Genomic DNA, 16497 nt, shown 5'->3' with positions numbered 1-16497 from the left:
TCTGTGTGATTGATTACCAGTCTGGTACATCGCAACAACAAGAACTGATAAAATAACTGTCTTTCTTTTTAACTTTCACTTCTGCATTTTCAGCCTTCTGGCTGCTTTCTTCTTCCTTCGTAGAGAAACTCCTCTCACCATCTGTTCACTTCCACAAGTTTTAACTGTGTAGCCCACAGCACTGCGATCTGTTTCTGTCATCTGCATGATGGTTGTTGTCTTACAGCTCTGTCATAACTCACGACATTATAAAAGAGGAGAACCTCAGAGACGACCTGAGGTATTATTTCATGAGCCCCTGTGAGAAGTACAGAGCCCGAAGACACATTCCCTGGAAAATGGGAGTCCAGATCCTGAAAATCATCATGGTCACCACACAAGTATGTGCACTGGGGTTTATTGTATGTTGGGAAAGACCAGGAAAGAGGCAGCACTCAGAAGAGGCTTCCTGGAACTGCAATCTGTAATCGAAGGCATGCAGCCAAGAGCAGTGTGTATATACATGCTTACACTGAGGGTCCTGCTTAAAATGGGAGAATAAAGGAATATTTGTGTTTGTCTTTATTTTGCTGCTAAATTTGTATTGTTTCAGAAGCACATGGCCCTAAAACAACAAAAACGTCTTTAAAGCACCTCATCAGTATTTCACGTAACAGTTTACAGCTACTTGTAAATGTGTAGCTGTGGGAGATTGCACAATAATCCATGTCCATAACAACTACAGTTTTGGATAATCTCCTTTTAAAAAGGCCCAACTGACTGAGTGGTATGTCAGAAATGTAAAGCTACTATAACATGTGTTTTCCACCTCAAAAGGAATAAGACGCGTATATGTTCAACTCTCCTTTCTTGTTTTCCCCACAGCTCGTCCTGTTCGGCCTCAACAACCAGCTGGTGGTTTCCTATAAGGAAGAGAACACCATGGCGCTCAAACACCTTTTCTTAAAAGGCTACAGCGGGGTCGATGAGGACGACTACAGTGTTGCCGTCTACACAAAGCACGACGTCTATGAAAGTCTGTTTTATGTCATGGATCAGGCAAGTAACAGTGACTTTTTTACTGTAGCATTATGAAGTGTATGTAGTGTGGAGTTTTATTATAGAATACGCACATCAGGAACTCCAATCTAATGCTCATATAAACATATCTGGTGTAATTTAAGCATCGCATGAGTTGGAACTGCTTTATTTTTTGAATTTCTTGTTTTATTGTGTTTCACTGCGATATTCCAGTTTTCAGCTTCTTTATTGTCTCGTCACCCTGGAGTGTTTTCTGTTTTTTTTTTTTTAAATTTTCCTAAAATTCCCTGTTGTGTACAGTACAGTCAGCTGGACCAGCTCTCTGTGGGCCCGATCAGTTACACAGAGGATGAAAATGGCAAGTTGCTGCCCCTCACCATATGTAAAGAGTACTATAGGAGGGGCAGCGTGGAGCCTTCAGATGAGATCTATGACATCGATGCTCAGCTGGAGACGGGTGAGAGGGAAAATTTGCATGTCAGTTTGCTGTTATACGCGGCGAAGTTGGTGTCAGATTTGCCATTTAGATAATTAAGATCATAGTGTTGTTAAAATTTCCCCTTTGGGCTCCTGTAGTTTTAATATTTAATGACAAACTTGAAGAGTTTTTATTAGAAACGGGACAAAAGATTCATGTTTAAAAATACCATTTCTTATATATTTCAGACATTTTAGAACCATCATGGGATTTACTGGTAATTTAAACAGGTCATGAAATTCCATATTGGAGTATAAGAACTAATTTTGAGGGGGAAACAAAAGCTGTGTCTATGTGTTTTTTTTACACACCACATATATGTGATGGGGTTTTTTTCAGTTTGTATGTCACACGATCCAAAGACTGCAAACCTGTGGAGAACAGAGAATTCATCCTTTTTTAATCTGGATTTTTACAGGTATGCTGTTTAAAATATTTACATTACATGCTGACATCCCCTTTTTAAATCAAACATTTCGCTGCTCTTTCAGACTTGTCGACATCAAAATAACCTTCCAGTTGAAGGGAATCAACCTCCAGACGGTGCGTTCGCGAGAGTTACCCGACTGCTACTCCTTCTTTGTTACGGTATGAATTTCTTGGCTTTATTAACGCCATGTAAAAGCAGCAAACACAGCTGGATTGAAGCACATATAAACACCTGGATCCCTTTGATTTGATAGATAACGTTCGATAACCAGTGTCACAGTGGAAAGGTGAAACTATTCCTGGACATAGACGCTGAAAGCAGCGCGTGCCAAGACTGGAAGATATCGGGGACGGGTAAGGTGAACTTCTCTAACCAAAGTGAAGCAAAAATGAATAATTAATGGTAACAAATGAGGGAGGAATGAGACGGGTTATGGCTTTGAAAACGTGTTTTTCACATTTGAGTAAAACAGGTCAGCCTGCAAATGCATGTTTGGAATATTTGTAAAAATATCAAAATGTTGTCAAGTTTTAAAGAATCAGAATAAATAAAAATAAATCTTATTCTGCGCGAGACTCTTGTGGACCAATGTGTCTGTCCAGTTTATTTTGTATTGCAGCAGTTTGTTCACCACATTGTTAAAGTGTGTGGAAGGATTTGTCTCCAAACTTGTACCAGGACTGGGCAGTTTCCTGTAACTGAGGCGTTTGCTTTCAGACTTGTGTTATCAGTGTCAGAACTGTGAGTGTGAGGGAGTTGAGTGATAAACCCTCTCACACCCACACTTGTGCTTTTTGTGTGTGTGTGTGTATTTCAGCTCAGAAGAACACACACTATCTGCTGGTATTTGATGCCTTCGTTATTCTGATGTGCCTCACATCAGCCGTGCTGTGCACTCGCTCCATCATACTGGCCGTCAGGTTACTGCAGGTCAGCAACGCCGTGCAAGCAGTTACCTTTTTTTTTTTTTTTGAAATCAACTTAAACATCGTGGATAAAGACACATTGTGTGTGTGTTTTTAAATTGACTGAATTTCCATTGTTTTATTTTGAAGAGGTTCTCCAGATTCTTCCATGAAAACTTTAATCGGAAAGTGTGCGAGGACGACCAGAGGGAGTTTCTGAACGGCTGGTACTTGCTGGTCATCGTCAGCGACCTCTTCGCCATAATTGGATCGATTCTGAAGATGGAGATACAAGCAAAGGTAAAATGAATAATCCCTTTCTTTCTTGCAATGGTGTTTAACCATACCCCCCCCCCATAATTCAGTTGTCATTTAAAAGGTGTCAAATAATTGCAAAAGATTTGAAAATGTATATCTTTATGTAGAAAAGGTTTTGTATAATTTGAAATCAAGCTTTGGTATTTATGAGTAGCCTCGTGTGTATAGTAGAGATGGATCGATCCGATATTACGTGTCGGTCCAATACTGACCTGAATTACTGGATCGGATGTCGGAGAGAAATAAAAAATGTAATCCGATCTATTAAATATCACAAAAGCACCTCACAAAACTTGCGACACGGCCTAACTCGGCTCATAACCGTAGCACGTCGGAGCAGTGTGCTCACGTGATAGAGCGGCTGTGGCGTGCGAGACGGTCGGCGGTCTGGTTGAGCATTTGGAGCCTCGCTACCAAACCGTCATTTCATCTCCGATGAAGTGATCCCAGAGAGAAGTAAAGCAAGTGTGTAAGTTCATCTCTGAATGTTTGTAAAGCATTCCCGCGTTAAGCTTAACAACCGATATATGGAGCGACTGCCTCTCCCTCCCTCTCCTGTTGCTACTTCAATCATGAAACTGATCAATGATCAGCTGATCGGCTTTTCTCTCTTCTTTGTTTTTGGCCCACTTTGCACCAGAAAGAGGAAACCAGCGGCTGAACAACAGCAGCACGTTTAAGCTTGATAAGCTGCTGTTAGAATTTATTTAATATTACTTTCTACACCAGGATCTTTTTCTACGCAGCTGACGGCTGGTAACTGTGCAGGGGCGGATCTAGCAAAGTTTAGCCAGGGGGGCCGATAGGGCATGAACAGGGAGAAGGGGGCACAAAGACATACTTTTCTTTCTTATTCTCATTTAAAATGTCGAGCTTTTAATAAATAATTATCCGAATCTTACAACCAAAGTTTTAATCTGATGTAAAATGTATAGAAGTCCATTACTGTATATAGTAACTGTTAAGTCTAATATACCCTAGTAAGCTGTAGTACTTTTTCCTTTGGGAAAGTACCATCTGTGCAGTCTGCAGTTCTGTTGAAGAAAGATGTTGAATCTATTTAATTATTGTAGAAAAATAATTGATTTCTGTGCATTTTATTTTACACGTGCATTCGATTAAGGTTGATTACGTCAATTAAGCATCACGAGGTGGAGGGTGGGTGGTTCCATTTTTTTTTTTTTGCTGGGAGTTTGCAACCCTATTAGTTAGGTTGTTTAATATTTCTACTAAGTACTCTTTAAAATACCAGAATAGGAAGGCTAGAGGATTTAAGTTTATTAGATTGATCAGTTTTGCTGAACTATGAAGTATTTTTTGCATACAGGTATAACAGAATAGCTTTAGTGTTGTTTTGTTTGTTTGTTTTGTTTTTTAAACGTGAGTATGAACTTATACAAAATGCAGCAAGATATAAAAAAAAAAAAACCAGTTCTATTGATTAAAAAACACACTATATCACATTCATATCGGTATCGGCAGATATCCAAATTTATGATATCAGTATCGGACATAAAAAAGTGGTATCGTGCCATCTCTAGTGTATAGGCAAATTTTTATCGTATTTCATTATTTTAATTTTATTTTAATGTTTTATTTATATCCACTGATGTGTTTTAAGTTTTAAAGAGTTAGACTCATTTATGACCAACTTTACTTCTTTTGTGTAATTTATCACTGTAGGTGAAGCTCTACTATTATTTGCTACAATAACTTTTCAGCGGAGGTCAAGTTGTCTGAGTGCAGCATTAATTCACCAGTTAGGTTTTAGTATCTTATAATTACATTGTTAGACTTATAAAGGACAGTTTGGACCTTTAATCAAACATGACTTTAAATTCCAAACCAAATTTCAACGTGACTGACGATACTTTGCTTGTGATTCGGACGTTGATATTAACTTTGAGCAGTTGGACACAATCAGAAATGGCAAAATCAGTGAAGCTGTCCTTTAAGAAACCTGGAGTTTACATTTATATAGTTTTCTCTCAGTGCACATGCATTAAAGCATAAAAGCACGCTAAGGTTTATCGTTCCTTGGCTTCACTTTGTACTTTGAACCCTAATAAAATAATCATCCAGACTATGTCATTTACTGCAATCATACAGCAAAACCAGCTTTACTGTAATATAACTTATGTATACTGTGTGTAATTATGTAACAGATTTTTCTAGAACTATCATTTCATCCCTAATTGTGGACTTTCTCTGCTGTAGAACCTTACAAATTATGACGTGTGCAGTATCTTCCTGGGGACGTCTACATTACTGGTGTGGGTTGGAGTGATCAGGTACCTGGGATACTTCCAGAAATACAATGTGAGTCCATGCTCAGCACGACTGATGTAAGGCATTAATGTTCTACATTTATGATCTCAGAGTTTGAAGTCTGTTTCATGTGAGAACTTTCAATGAGCAAAATATTAAGCAGGAGCTCATCACATTAAGCTTAATGCAACAGTGATGGAGAAACTTGTATTAATATGCTGTGAGACTGATATATTTATTTTAATTCTCATCATGCACATGTGTAGACCTGTATCAGTCCGCTCCACTCTCACATAAATCTTTATTTGTTGTCTCATAAGGTTTAAAATTCACTTAAAAACAGTATATTTCTTCCAAGTTTAGGTGCTGATCCTAACCATGAAGGCAGCCTTTCCGAAGGTCCTGCGTTTCTGCTGCTGTGCTGGCATGATCTACCTCGGCTATACTTTTTGTGGATGGATTGTACTGGGGCCGTACCACGAGAAGGTAACTTTCTAACTGGTTTTGAGGAAATCACTGTGATGGGTGTGACAGAGATGCAGGGGAAACAATCCAGGCTTTTTTTTCTTTCTCACGAAATGTTGCTGACGCTGCAGATATTGAATTAAGGAACTCCCAAAAGTGCACATCTTTTAAAAAACTGACTTACGGTTGTGTTTTAGGTGATTGTTTTTGATCATGTCCCAGATTCAGACTCTTGATAACCTGTAGATGAGATATTCAAAGTTTGATTTTGATGAGTTTTATGAGATTTGCAAATCAGTGATTTGTTTATTTGACAGTTTATTTTTCATTTACTTTTTTGGAACTGTGGTTGTACGATACTTTCCTTTTTATGATGACTGTCAGATTGGACTTGGAGAAGTTAAATTTTAACTTCTCCACCAGGTTTTCCAAGCTGTTTCTTTCAAATTGCTATTTCAGCATGTTGCTCTTCAAACTGAACAAAGTGTACACATGGCCTTTGGCTTCCCTGTACAGGAGCAACTAGAGTTCACAGTGCATTTATAAGACTCTCTAAATAAAACGGCCACTAGGTGTCAGTGCATGATAATGCTTGTTTTGCTTCACTGGCTGCTGTTCGCTGCTTCATTGGTGACCAGGTTTTCAACATTGTACAGTGATTGCTGCCACATTCATAACACATTCATTTGTACGCTGATGTATGTGCACCTGTAGGTGAGAAGGAATGAATCAAATGGTTGATGATTAGCAACAGAATTGTGCCACATTCAGTTTTGGGCCGACTGCCCCGAAACGGAGCAAATATCTCAAACTGAAAGAGGCTACAAGAAGCAGTTTCCTCCAAATTTATGCATACAAGTATGAAACAAAGTTGAACGGCTCATGTTTTAAGAATTTGTGGAGATTACAGCTGGACTTGACCAACATTTGGAGCACTTCTTAAAATCCTGAAAAACTCTAACCTTAACTGGGAGCTCCCCAGACAGTGATCTGTATGTTTAGCTGTTCTGGCTTGTTAAGATAAATTATTTACGGAAGTCTGAGCAGAAGTAGGCGTCTAAACACGGCAGAGCTCCTAATCTGCAGAGGCAGATGTGGGAAAGCCTGAGAACAGCTGCCTCACATCTTGCATCTCACTGGCTAAATTGTTGATAATCTTGTGCTGAAGAGGAGTAACTACTGTAAATATATTGTGAGCTGATTTTCATGTTTGCCTTTATGTCACTTCACTACCTCCCATGTTTAGGAATGCCTGTCTGTGGAACTAACAAAGCATCCATACGGTTGGTGCACTGAAGTCATTCAAGCAGGTCATTTTAGCTGTTAAGTACACTTTTCTCTGTTTAACAATGAAATAGACTCTTATCAGGCCCACATGAAAAGTAAACTGTTACCCGACTACCATTTGTGCAACCAGCTCTGCTATGCCAGCGTTTAACGTCAGCCGTGTTACAGTTCTTTACGTTTGTGCAGCGATGCAGTCAACGGAGACTTTTATATTTATATTGCGATGTTTCGGGGAGTCCCCGGTAGTGACCTGTAAGCGTTTCCAGGATCCTCATGTTATTTACAGAAGGAAATCAACAGCTGATGACCTGCGACTTGCCTTTCCACACGCCTTCAAGTGCTGTCAGCTGGATCCATAGTGTCTGAGAGTGATGTTGTTTTTAGATCTTATCTCATTCTTGTGGAACATGACTTCTTTCTGTTTTGTGTCGGGCTTTCTGATTGGTTCTTTCAACCAACAGTCTCCCTTTTTTCCTTTATTGCGTCATTCCTATCAGTCTTTCAGTCTAATTCGTTGTCTTATTATTAAGCCTGCGAGGTCCAGCGTTTCTTTTAATACAACCAAGTACTTTTGGAAACCCCAAGTTTTCTTTAATCTCTGATCAAAACAATCAAAACACAGTGAAGCTGACCTATACCTGAGCATTCAGGCTGTTTACTTAAACACTTCTGTTGCCTGTTTAATATGTTGATGGTAATAATCTGAAGTGACTCGTCTTTCTGTGATAAACTGGGTTTTGACCTAAGACTTACTCATTGTCATTTGTTACATCAGCTACTTAAAAGATCAAAACAGTCTTTCCGTGTGAAGAATTTTTACTTGCAATTTATAAGAAAAATAATAAAATAATGTCATGTCGTTCTTTTGAAGTTGGTGATTAACACTAAATTGTATTTTATGGCATTTTTACAGACCAAATGTATAACTTTTTTTTTTTTTTTTTTTAAAGGAAGAAAAGCTGCAGTAATGTAACAAATTTCTTTCCATCTTCTCTTTTGTTTTGTTTTCCAGGAAATCTCAGATTTATGTGGATTTGTTAACTGCTCACTGCTCTGTTATTTCCCTCTTTCTCTGTAGTTTGAGGGCCTGAGTCTTGTGGCAGAGTGCCTGTTCTCTCTGCTGAATGGAGACGACATGTTCACCACCTTCGCCCAGCTTAAGGACAAAAACACCTTGGTGTGGCTCTTCAGTCGGGCCTACCTGTACTCCTTCATCTCCCTGTTCATCTACATGGTGCTGTCGCTCTTTATCGCTCTTATAACCGACGCCTATGAGACCATCAAGGTACTTACGTTACAGAGTGCAAGTCATTTGAAAACTGTGGCATTTTGTCAATTAAACTCTTGGATCTTGTTAGACCTGACAGGAGGGTGGAAAATGTGGCCTAAAACTGAACAACAATCCTTACTGTACTTTGAGCTTTCTGCCAGCAAGACAAAAGAGATATTCACATCTCTTCTGACAGAACCACAAAAAAGGGACGTCCCTGTGTGAGATTGCCACGCTTCAACCAAATGCCACATCAGTGTTGCAGGTTAAGTCTAGCTACGTGACAAAGAGAAAGGATGGTGCAAATCGAGTGCATTCATATGAGGAGTGAAGTAGTGTCTTCACTCTGGGTTGGGAAGCAACTCCTTCAAGTTGAAGGAGTTAAAGTGGCTTTGGGGTCCTGTTCATGAGTCGGGGAATGAGCGGGAGATTGACAGATGGATTGGTGCAGCGTCTGCAGTAATGAGGATGCTGTAGCTGTCTGCTATGGGAGGAGATGGCATCACTTTCTCTCTTAGCTACCAATTTACTGGGTGATTTATGCCTCCCACCCACGCATGGCCACAAGCTGTTGATAGCAGCCAGAAGGAGCTTCCTCAGTAGGGTGTCTGGGTTATTTCTTAAAAAGGGTGAAGACCTTAGTTATTTAAAAGGGGCTCAGTAGAACGGTACTTGGGCATCTAGGCCTCCTGCATGAATCCTAGGTTAGGTGTTTCTGGTGCGTGCGCGCGTCACAGATAGTTCAGGGCTGAAGAAACTGCAGAGGAGCTGGATGAGGTTGACAGATGAGTGGGGAGTCTGGGCATCGGTGCTTACTATGAACCAAATAAGCAGCAGGATGGACGGAGAGAAGTGTCGAGGACAAAAAGAGGGGGGCTTAAGTGCATCTTGTGCTCTTCTTACATCTTACTTCCTGTCTTGCTTGTCCCTTAGGCAATAATGTAATTGCATCTTGCTGAGAGGAGACAACAATCAGTGAATATCACATCTATAAAAAGCCTTTATTTCAAATTTTATATTTAAATTATGAAGAAAAATGTGACGAAACCAGTCACAATGTTTCTTAATCCATGTTTCAGTCATTGCGGTACCTGTTTGTAAGTTTGTGGGCTTGAGTCTACAATATGCGTTAAATTGGTGTGCATTTCTCAAATCTAGCATGGAAAAAGTTTTGTCTTCTGACTTTAAATGTGATGCATTTTGGACTTTTTCTTTTTGCTAACAGAGTTACCAGAAAAATGGGTTCCCGCAGACCGACCTGCAGAAGTTTCTCCACGAGCCGACAGAGCTGCCTAACATAGAGGAGAGCGATCAGACAGACGTCCGCGTCAGACACTCTGTACTCTGCTACTGCCAGTGGTATGACTGTTCACAGCAATGTTGCTTGTTTAATATTTAATCTCTCTTCACACACTCAGCCACACCTGGAACCTGTTCTCTACAAACATCAATGTAACATAAGAGGTATTGTGTTTTAAATACCTGCTTAGAGTTGTTAGCCAATGAGATTTAAGATTTTATTATAGTTTGACGGTTGCTTGTTGACTATTAGGGCTATTACTTGGCTTAGTTTATTACTTAGGTTTTAGCTTGAGAAGAAGATGTTGTCTTAACCTCTTAAATCTTGGCCATCAATCAATATCTAAATCAACTGATGGTCAAAACAACTGTCACTTTTAGTTACTGTTAACATGAATGCTGACGGTCATGCTGGCAAGAGTGAAACACATCTCTTGTTCTTGGGAAATATTCATTAAGTCTTTGGAAAAGAGCTGGCACCAGCATCAAAAGTGAAGTTGATCAGAGAAATGTCGAGGAAACGCCGTTACATTCTCACTCTCCCTTTCAGTCCGTGTACAAATAAACAGGATTCACGGTAACATTCAGAAATGAAAACAGTTTGTGTCGCTTACACCTTGTCGCCATGATATACGGACACCGTACTCCTCTGTATGTCGGTGTTTTCTTCTCATTCCATTTCCATGAGCCAATCTGCATCATCGGCAGGCAGCCGACTGCAGCGGAGTTTCCTCCACGCTGCGGTTTGGCTCCGTCTTACGTGGTTTGAGAGGAATGAAATTAGTGGTGGGAGCTATGCTGACACACCCAGTGATGGGCTGATTACAGAGAAACTGAGGGCCTCCACACTGAGGAACACCCCTGCCCCCACCGTCCCCTTAAACTCCCAGCCGTTCTTACCTCTTTACTGTGTTATGTCCCTGAATGCACAGGTCACGGTAAACATTGTGATTCAAAATGAGCTGAAAAGGTTCAGTGGTTAGTCGAAAGCCGTTTTGAATGCATTGGAGAGACTGGTTTAGCGGCTCTGTTGTGCGTGGATTTATTAGAACGACCTCACACTGTGTTCTCTCTTTATCATTTACTTAACCTCTTTTTGGTTGTCTGATAACATGAAGTGTTTAATATGCCTGAGAAATGTTTCATTTTATTTCCCGTTATCGTTTAAAACGGCAGCGCAGTCCCTCGTTTGCTCCCAACAACACTTCCTCCATCACAGTCAGCACATTACTGTGAAGTTGATGTTTCTGTTCAGGAGAATGTTTCGCTGTAAACAGACACCAGGATTGGTTTCTGTAGCCATCATCACAATCATTCCACTTCAAAAGCACGAGACTGTTTTGTGACTGAGTGCATGAGATGTCGTTTACCCAGTAAAGCAACTACTGTAGTCATTTGTATAGAGCTGTGTTTCGCGTTTGCCACCAAACTGTTATTTTTTTCCTGCCAGAGCTTTGAATGTTTGTACACACTGTAAAAATTATCTGTAGTCGTGTACTCGTTGGAAAAGTCCTGGCACTGGGAAAAGTTTCCTTTGCTGTATGTGTTATGATGACACATTGGAGCTTAGACAGTCGGTTTCCTCCCTCGGGGCTCTTCAGTCATTGTTTCAGCAGACATTAACACGCCGACTTTGAGGGTTTTGTTTTGGGCTTGTTATTTTATTTTTATTTATTTTTTATGGATGTTTGTCAGCCGTTTTCTATCACCCAGCTTTCCTGGGATTCCAGCTCTGGTTGCCTTGAGTGTTTAAGGAAGTCTAGTTTCAGTTACAGTGCCATTATGTACTGATGTGTAATGTACATCCTCTGGTGAAATTGGTGACCATCTTTTAAAGTTGGTTCAATTTTCTTATTAGTACTCTTGTACATTTGCACTGACTATATAATTGCATTCATTTGCAGCCTTTGACCTGGCGAAATCTCATTTTTTACAAGCATCCTTATCTTACTGTCCCAGCAAAAATTAGATCAGTGTTCTCAGTTAACGTTTTAATGTCTTACTGGGTGAAATTTCATCTGGATCTGTTACCTTGTTTGGAAAGGAAGTTGGGAAGTGATCCTTGGGTTGGATTTAAAACTTGTTTACCAAAAGCGTCAGGTTTGTTATCTCTTGTATATTATGACTCTTGTGAATTCAATTACATGAAATAGAACGTATATGTGTGACAAAGGTTGTAAACTTAACAGTATTTGGACTTAATGTATCAGCTGCAGTCTGTCAAAGATTATAGCCCTATTCCTGAAAATGTTGACTCCCATCATAAACTCTGAGATCAGCAACTCAGACTTTACAGTTTCAGAACAGGCTGATCAGACTTCACCTGGAGTTTCACGTGCATGAGTAGGAAAAAGAAAGCAGCAGTCAGCGGCGCTCCGATACGATGACTCACCGTAGCATTTGGTAAATAAAGAGCAGAGCCTCCATTTTAATCCGGTGTACTGAGGAATATGAATGTGTCAGTGTGGATCATGATGTCTATCTTACAAACAGGACAGGTGAAAGGAGTCATTTTAATCAGCCTGGGGCACTCTGTCATCATCAGACAGAAAACATTCATGTCTTGTCTTTGGCTGCGTTTTGACAGTCACCACCATTGCTAAGCCTCATATCAAAGACATTACATTCATGCAAATTAATTGTATCCTGTGTGGTCAGCAGGAGGGATTTACACTCTTTGTTATGGTCAGTGTTGGGGTTAACAACACTGTCAGTGCGCCCCAGGGTGGCTGTGGCTACAATGTAGCTGCCATCACCAGTGTGTGAATGTGTGTGTGAATGTGTGGATGACTGGATGTGTAAAGCGCTTTGGGGTCCTTAGGGACTAGTAAAGCGCTATACGAATACAGGCCATTTACCATTTAACACGGAACACTTTTAAGAAAAGTATTGCATTACATTACTGATTTACTCCCAGGAGAAAGTAATTCGTTGCACTGAAAAAGGTCCTGAAGGGCACACACCTCATGAAACGTCTCATAATTACCAGTTAAAAATGTAAAAACCTGCACAAAGACAGTGAGTGACTACGCGTCAGTTTGTTACCTGTTGAAGTTCAGGGTCTTTGTGCTGGTCTGGGGTCAGCATTCACTCAGCTTTTACTCTGGGTTCTTAGCTAGCTTAGCATTAGCGTGCTGTTTGTGCTTGCAAAGAGCTGAAATATGTTAGCAGCATAATGTTGTTGTTTCTGTCCTGTATGCAGTCTGCACTTCACCACCGTGCACTCGTCCTTTTGTACAATAAAAGTTTGTTTGAAAGGAGGAGCCACACTGTTCATCAACAAGATTGTTTTCTCCTTTGACAACAAAATGATTAGATACAAGTTCCTTGCTCACTTGGTCTCATCGTCATCATCAATCGTTCCAATCCTGGAAAATGTTCTGCTTATAGCAGATCATAAAAATGAAGGAAAATTATCTAAATGTTTAAAAACAAAGTGTTTGAACTTAAAGCTTTCTTTGGTGGGTTTACTTTGATACAGTGAAGTGTGCAAATCTTTGCTGTGTGTTGCTATCAAACCTGCGTGAAGGTGAAATTACAGATTGGAGAACGAGGCCTTAATGATGCGTGTGTGGGAATTATCCCAAGAACATTACCATGATAGTGTTGCAAGATTATGCCCTAAAGGGAGAATTCCTGTCTGCTTGTGTAACAAGTTGGATGTATCATCCCAACATAATATTGATACACTGGGGAATAACAGCGTTGCCTTGGTTGCTACATTTAGAATGGCATGTACCCTGCATTTGAACAACCTGTGTAGCTTTAATAAAGCTGGAGCACATTTGAGAAAACCTGGGACATGCAAGGTCATTCGTATACAAGCATGTAGGAGTCCCATAAATGGGATACTGCCATTATTTAAGATCGTACACTGCTTGCTTTGATTTTGAATACCAGCAGAAACCACCTATTTTTCTTTCTTGAATTTGGTTCATATCATTTATGAGTAATGAGATGAGTATTGGTGCTTTCTAAAGAGAAGCATTCGCTAACCACGTAATCGAACATCTGAGTGAAAAGTAGCCTATGCTGTAGTTTGTCATGATGAAAGGTTGGTGGTTTTATGAGTTCTTTCCCTCTCTCCTTACAGAGTTCCAGCAAATGATGTCATACTTATCAGCTGACGGCTGCCCCGCCTCTGGATGAGACAGTTTAGGGAGGAAAATGCTGGGAACAATACTTCACATGTCTGAGACAAACTTCTCAACGCTGAAACACTGAAAAAATCCTGGAGAATGTAGATTTACACGTGTAACATCCCGTGAGGTGCAATAAGAAAAGCCAAATGAGTTTCCTCCACTGAACGGGAGTCAGGAGCTCAAGATGCGGAGCTGGAACTGGGACTAAGAAGAAGTGGTTGCTTGGATTAATTGTATATGTTTATAATACTGCTTAGATGTTTATTTGGCCAAGGAGTTTGGTCGAGTGCTGTTGGGGAATGTACAACATTAAAGTTAATTTATTAAGTGTTGAAGTAAAGGTTGCAGCAAGGCTAATCTTCCTATTTGTCCCTTTTTTTTAATTTAAATGTAATCATGTCACTGGTGGGAGTGGGGGGGTGAGTTCTCTCTGAAGTGCACAAACATGTTTCCAGCAGAGTTGTGATTAAGACTAGTTTTGAATGCACACACCACAACGATGAGTCAGCTCGATCAGTGTAGAAACCAGCAGGTTAAAGTTAAAGACAAGCTGGAGCATGACTTCTGTTGCAGAGCTGTGCTCCTAGTTAAGATCAAAGCATCACATTTCTCTCACATTTTCTCAGCTACGTTGGCCAATAGGTTGCCTTTTATTTATTTATTTATTTATTTATTTTTTTAAAGTATTTTATCATTCAGCTGTTTTAAAATCTTCAAAGCTAGTTTACAAATGAGGCAAAGAAGATATCTGCAGACTGTTAAGCGTGCCTGGATCATGAAGTTACAGACCCCTGGACAAAAATGTTTGATGAGCCCTCGCTCATTTTTGTGTTTTGTGTTTTTTATTTCCTCCTTCCTCTCCTCCTTCTCTTCCCCTTTCTTCAGTAATCAGATGCATCATACAGGAATGTGTGCATATATGTACACAGAAGTTTTGAAATAGAGAGCACTGCACCTTTTAGTGAAGAAATATCAAAATACAAGTTTTGTAAAAGCTGTATTATCCTTACACTAAATGAAACAGCCAGAGATTGTTTAAAAAAATGATGCTATGTTTTCGTGCACAAGCAGCTGTTATCATCTTCGTCTTGGTTTCTGCCCCCAACACACCGCAACCCTCGAGATTCTTGCCAATCTCGGTCATGGATGATTGTTCGTTGTTGTAACGTAGAGCTTTTCTTGGGAAAAGGCACGTTTGGCATGTGTCCACTGAAAAAGGACCTTTTTTTTCTTTGATGGGGGAAAAAATCCTGCAGGTAAAACAAAACTATTCCCTGGATGCTAAAGGTTTCAGGTCATCAATCCATTGTGATTAGCTTGCATGTCATCTAACTGACATCTCAATTACTTCACTGCAAGGTTTTCATCCAGAATTATTTACAAAAATGAGTCAGGAACACACATTTATTCACATTTCCTCTATTGTGCCCATGGATTTGGGAGTACCTAGTCCACAAGATGTCTAACTTTGGGAGAGCCTACTAGCATCAGCATTGTAGGGGAGAAAAGGGGCAGGAAAAATACATACTACTATAGTTGACCAATTATGCCATCCTGGTATGATATAAACAAGACAATATGGGTTAAAAATCTAACGTCTAAGTTGATACAGTTTGGTATTTCTTTTATACGTCTCTTGGTTGGGGCCCCATCTCTACGAGAACCCCGGGCACAGGCCCTGAATGGCCATTGGATAACCTGAGCCTGCTTCTCGAAACCCCAAAGGAACAAATCCCTTCCAAGGATGATTTACCAGAAGATCAGGTGATGGTGCTAAGCTGCTGGTTAATTGGTTTCAACTTTTTTCAGTGCTGACTCTAATCAGTTTTCTGACTCAAGTAAAGTTGCATTAAAACTAGTTTAAGATACTGTTGTGTCAAAAAGAAAAGTGCCTATGCAGGAAAAATGCCTCACCTGTAATTAATATTTTATCAGACATATTTATTATTAATGCTAAGTGGTTGTATTGTTGTTCAAGGTGGAGATGCTTCTAGCTACTGCACATAGTCTTCTGTAGCTCAGTCTAGAAGCTGGAGTCCTTCCAGTGCTACGGTTCCAGTGTATATGAGACTAGATGAGCAAGGGTTAACAAAACAGGTTAAATGTCACATATTACCCGTGTGATGCTTATAGGAATGAAACCAGATGAGTTTAAAGGAGAAATTTTTTGTGACTGACCTGGTAAAAATTCATGGACATGTTAAAAGTGACAGTGACTCCAAATGACTGATTTTAAAACCCAAAAAGTTAGAATGTTTCATTATTCACACTGAAAATGTATTAATAGACCTCTCTGCATTGAATCATATCTGTTATTAACCTCTGTCTCTCTTCCACAGCATGTCTTTTATCCTGTCTTCCTTCTCTCACCCCAACCCGTCGCAGCAGATGGCCGCCCCTCCCTGAGCCTGGTTCTGCCGGAGGTTTCTTCCTGTTAAAAGGGAGTTTTTCCTTCCCACTGTCGCCAAAGTGCTGCTCATAGGGGGTCATATGATTGTTGGGTTTTTCTCTGTATCTATGAAGCGCCTCGAGGCGACTTTTGTTGTGATTTGGCGCTATATAAATAAAATTGAACTGAATTGAAAACGCGAATAAGACGTCACAATGTTAAGATG

At 40.0% G+C, this 16497-nt stretch overlaps 1 protein-coding gene across 4 annotated transcripts in view; it reads left to right on the top strand.

Annotated features, from left to right (window-relative positions):
* The window catches only part of mcoln2 (mucolipin TRP cation channel 2), a 39502-nt gene extending 25263 nt beyond the window's left edge, over positions 1-14239 (top strand). For 3 of the 4 annotated variants that reach the window (XM_084952566.1, XM_084952568.1, XM_084952567.1), the window contains 13 exons: positions 227-380; positions 865-1038; positions 1321-1477; positions 1838-1916; positions 1990-2086; positions 2182-2281; positions 2746-2858; positions 2984-3133; positions 5369-5470; positions 5783-5905; positions 8250-8456; positions 9667-9800; positions 13834-14239. In XM_084952566.1, the coding sequence (XP_084808692.1) occupies positions 227-380; positions 865-1038; positions 1321-1477; positions 1838-1916; positions 1990-2086; positions 2182-2281; positions 2746-2858; positions 2984-3133; positions 5369-5470; positions 5783-5905; positions 8250-8456; positions 9667-9800; position 13834 (1591 nt within the window). In that variant the 3' untranslated portion in view covers positions 13835-14239. Of the gene's footprint in view, positions 1-226; positions 1039-1320; positions 1478-1837; positions 1917-1989; positions 2087-2181; positions 2282-2745; positions 2859-2983; positions 3134-5368; positions 5471-5782; positions 5906-8249; positions 8457-9666; positions 9801-13833 lie in introns of all 4 variants that reach the window. The other variant, XM_084952569.1, reaches the window with a different exon arrangement.
* Positions 14240-16497: the final 2258 nt, after the last annotated feature.

This window comes from Perissodus microlepis, chromosome 15 (genome assembly GCF_051167445.1).
Source record: "Perissodus microlepis isolate ML-2025 ecotype Zambia chromosome 15, ASM5116744v1, whole genome shotgun sequence".
Classification (NCBI taxonomy): Eukaryota; Metazoa; Chordata; class Actinopteri; order Cichliformes; family Cichlidae; genus Perissodus; species Perissodus microlepis.
Note: the sequence above shows the minus strand (reverse complement) of the source record. Positions and strands in the feature narration are given on the sequence as shown.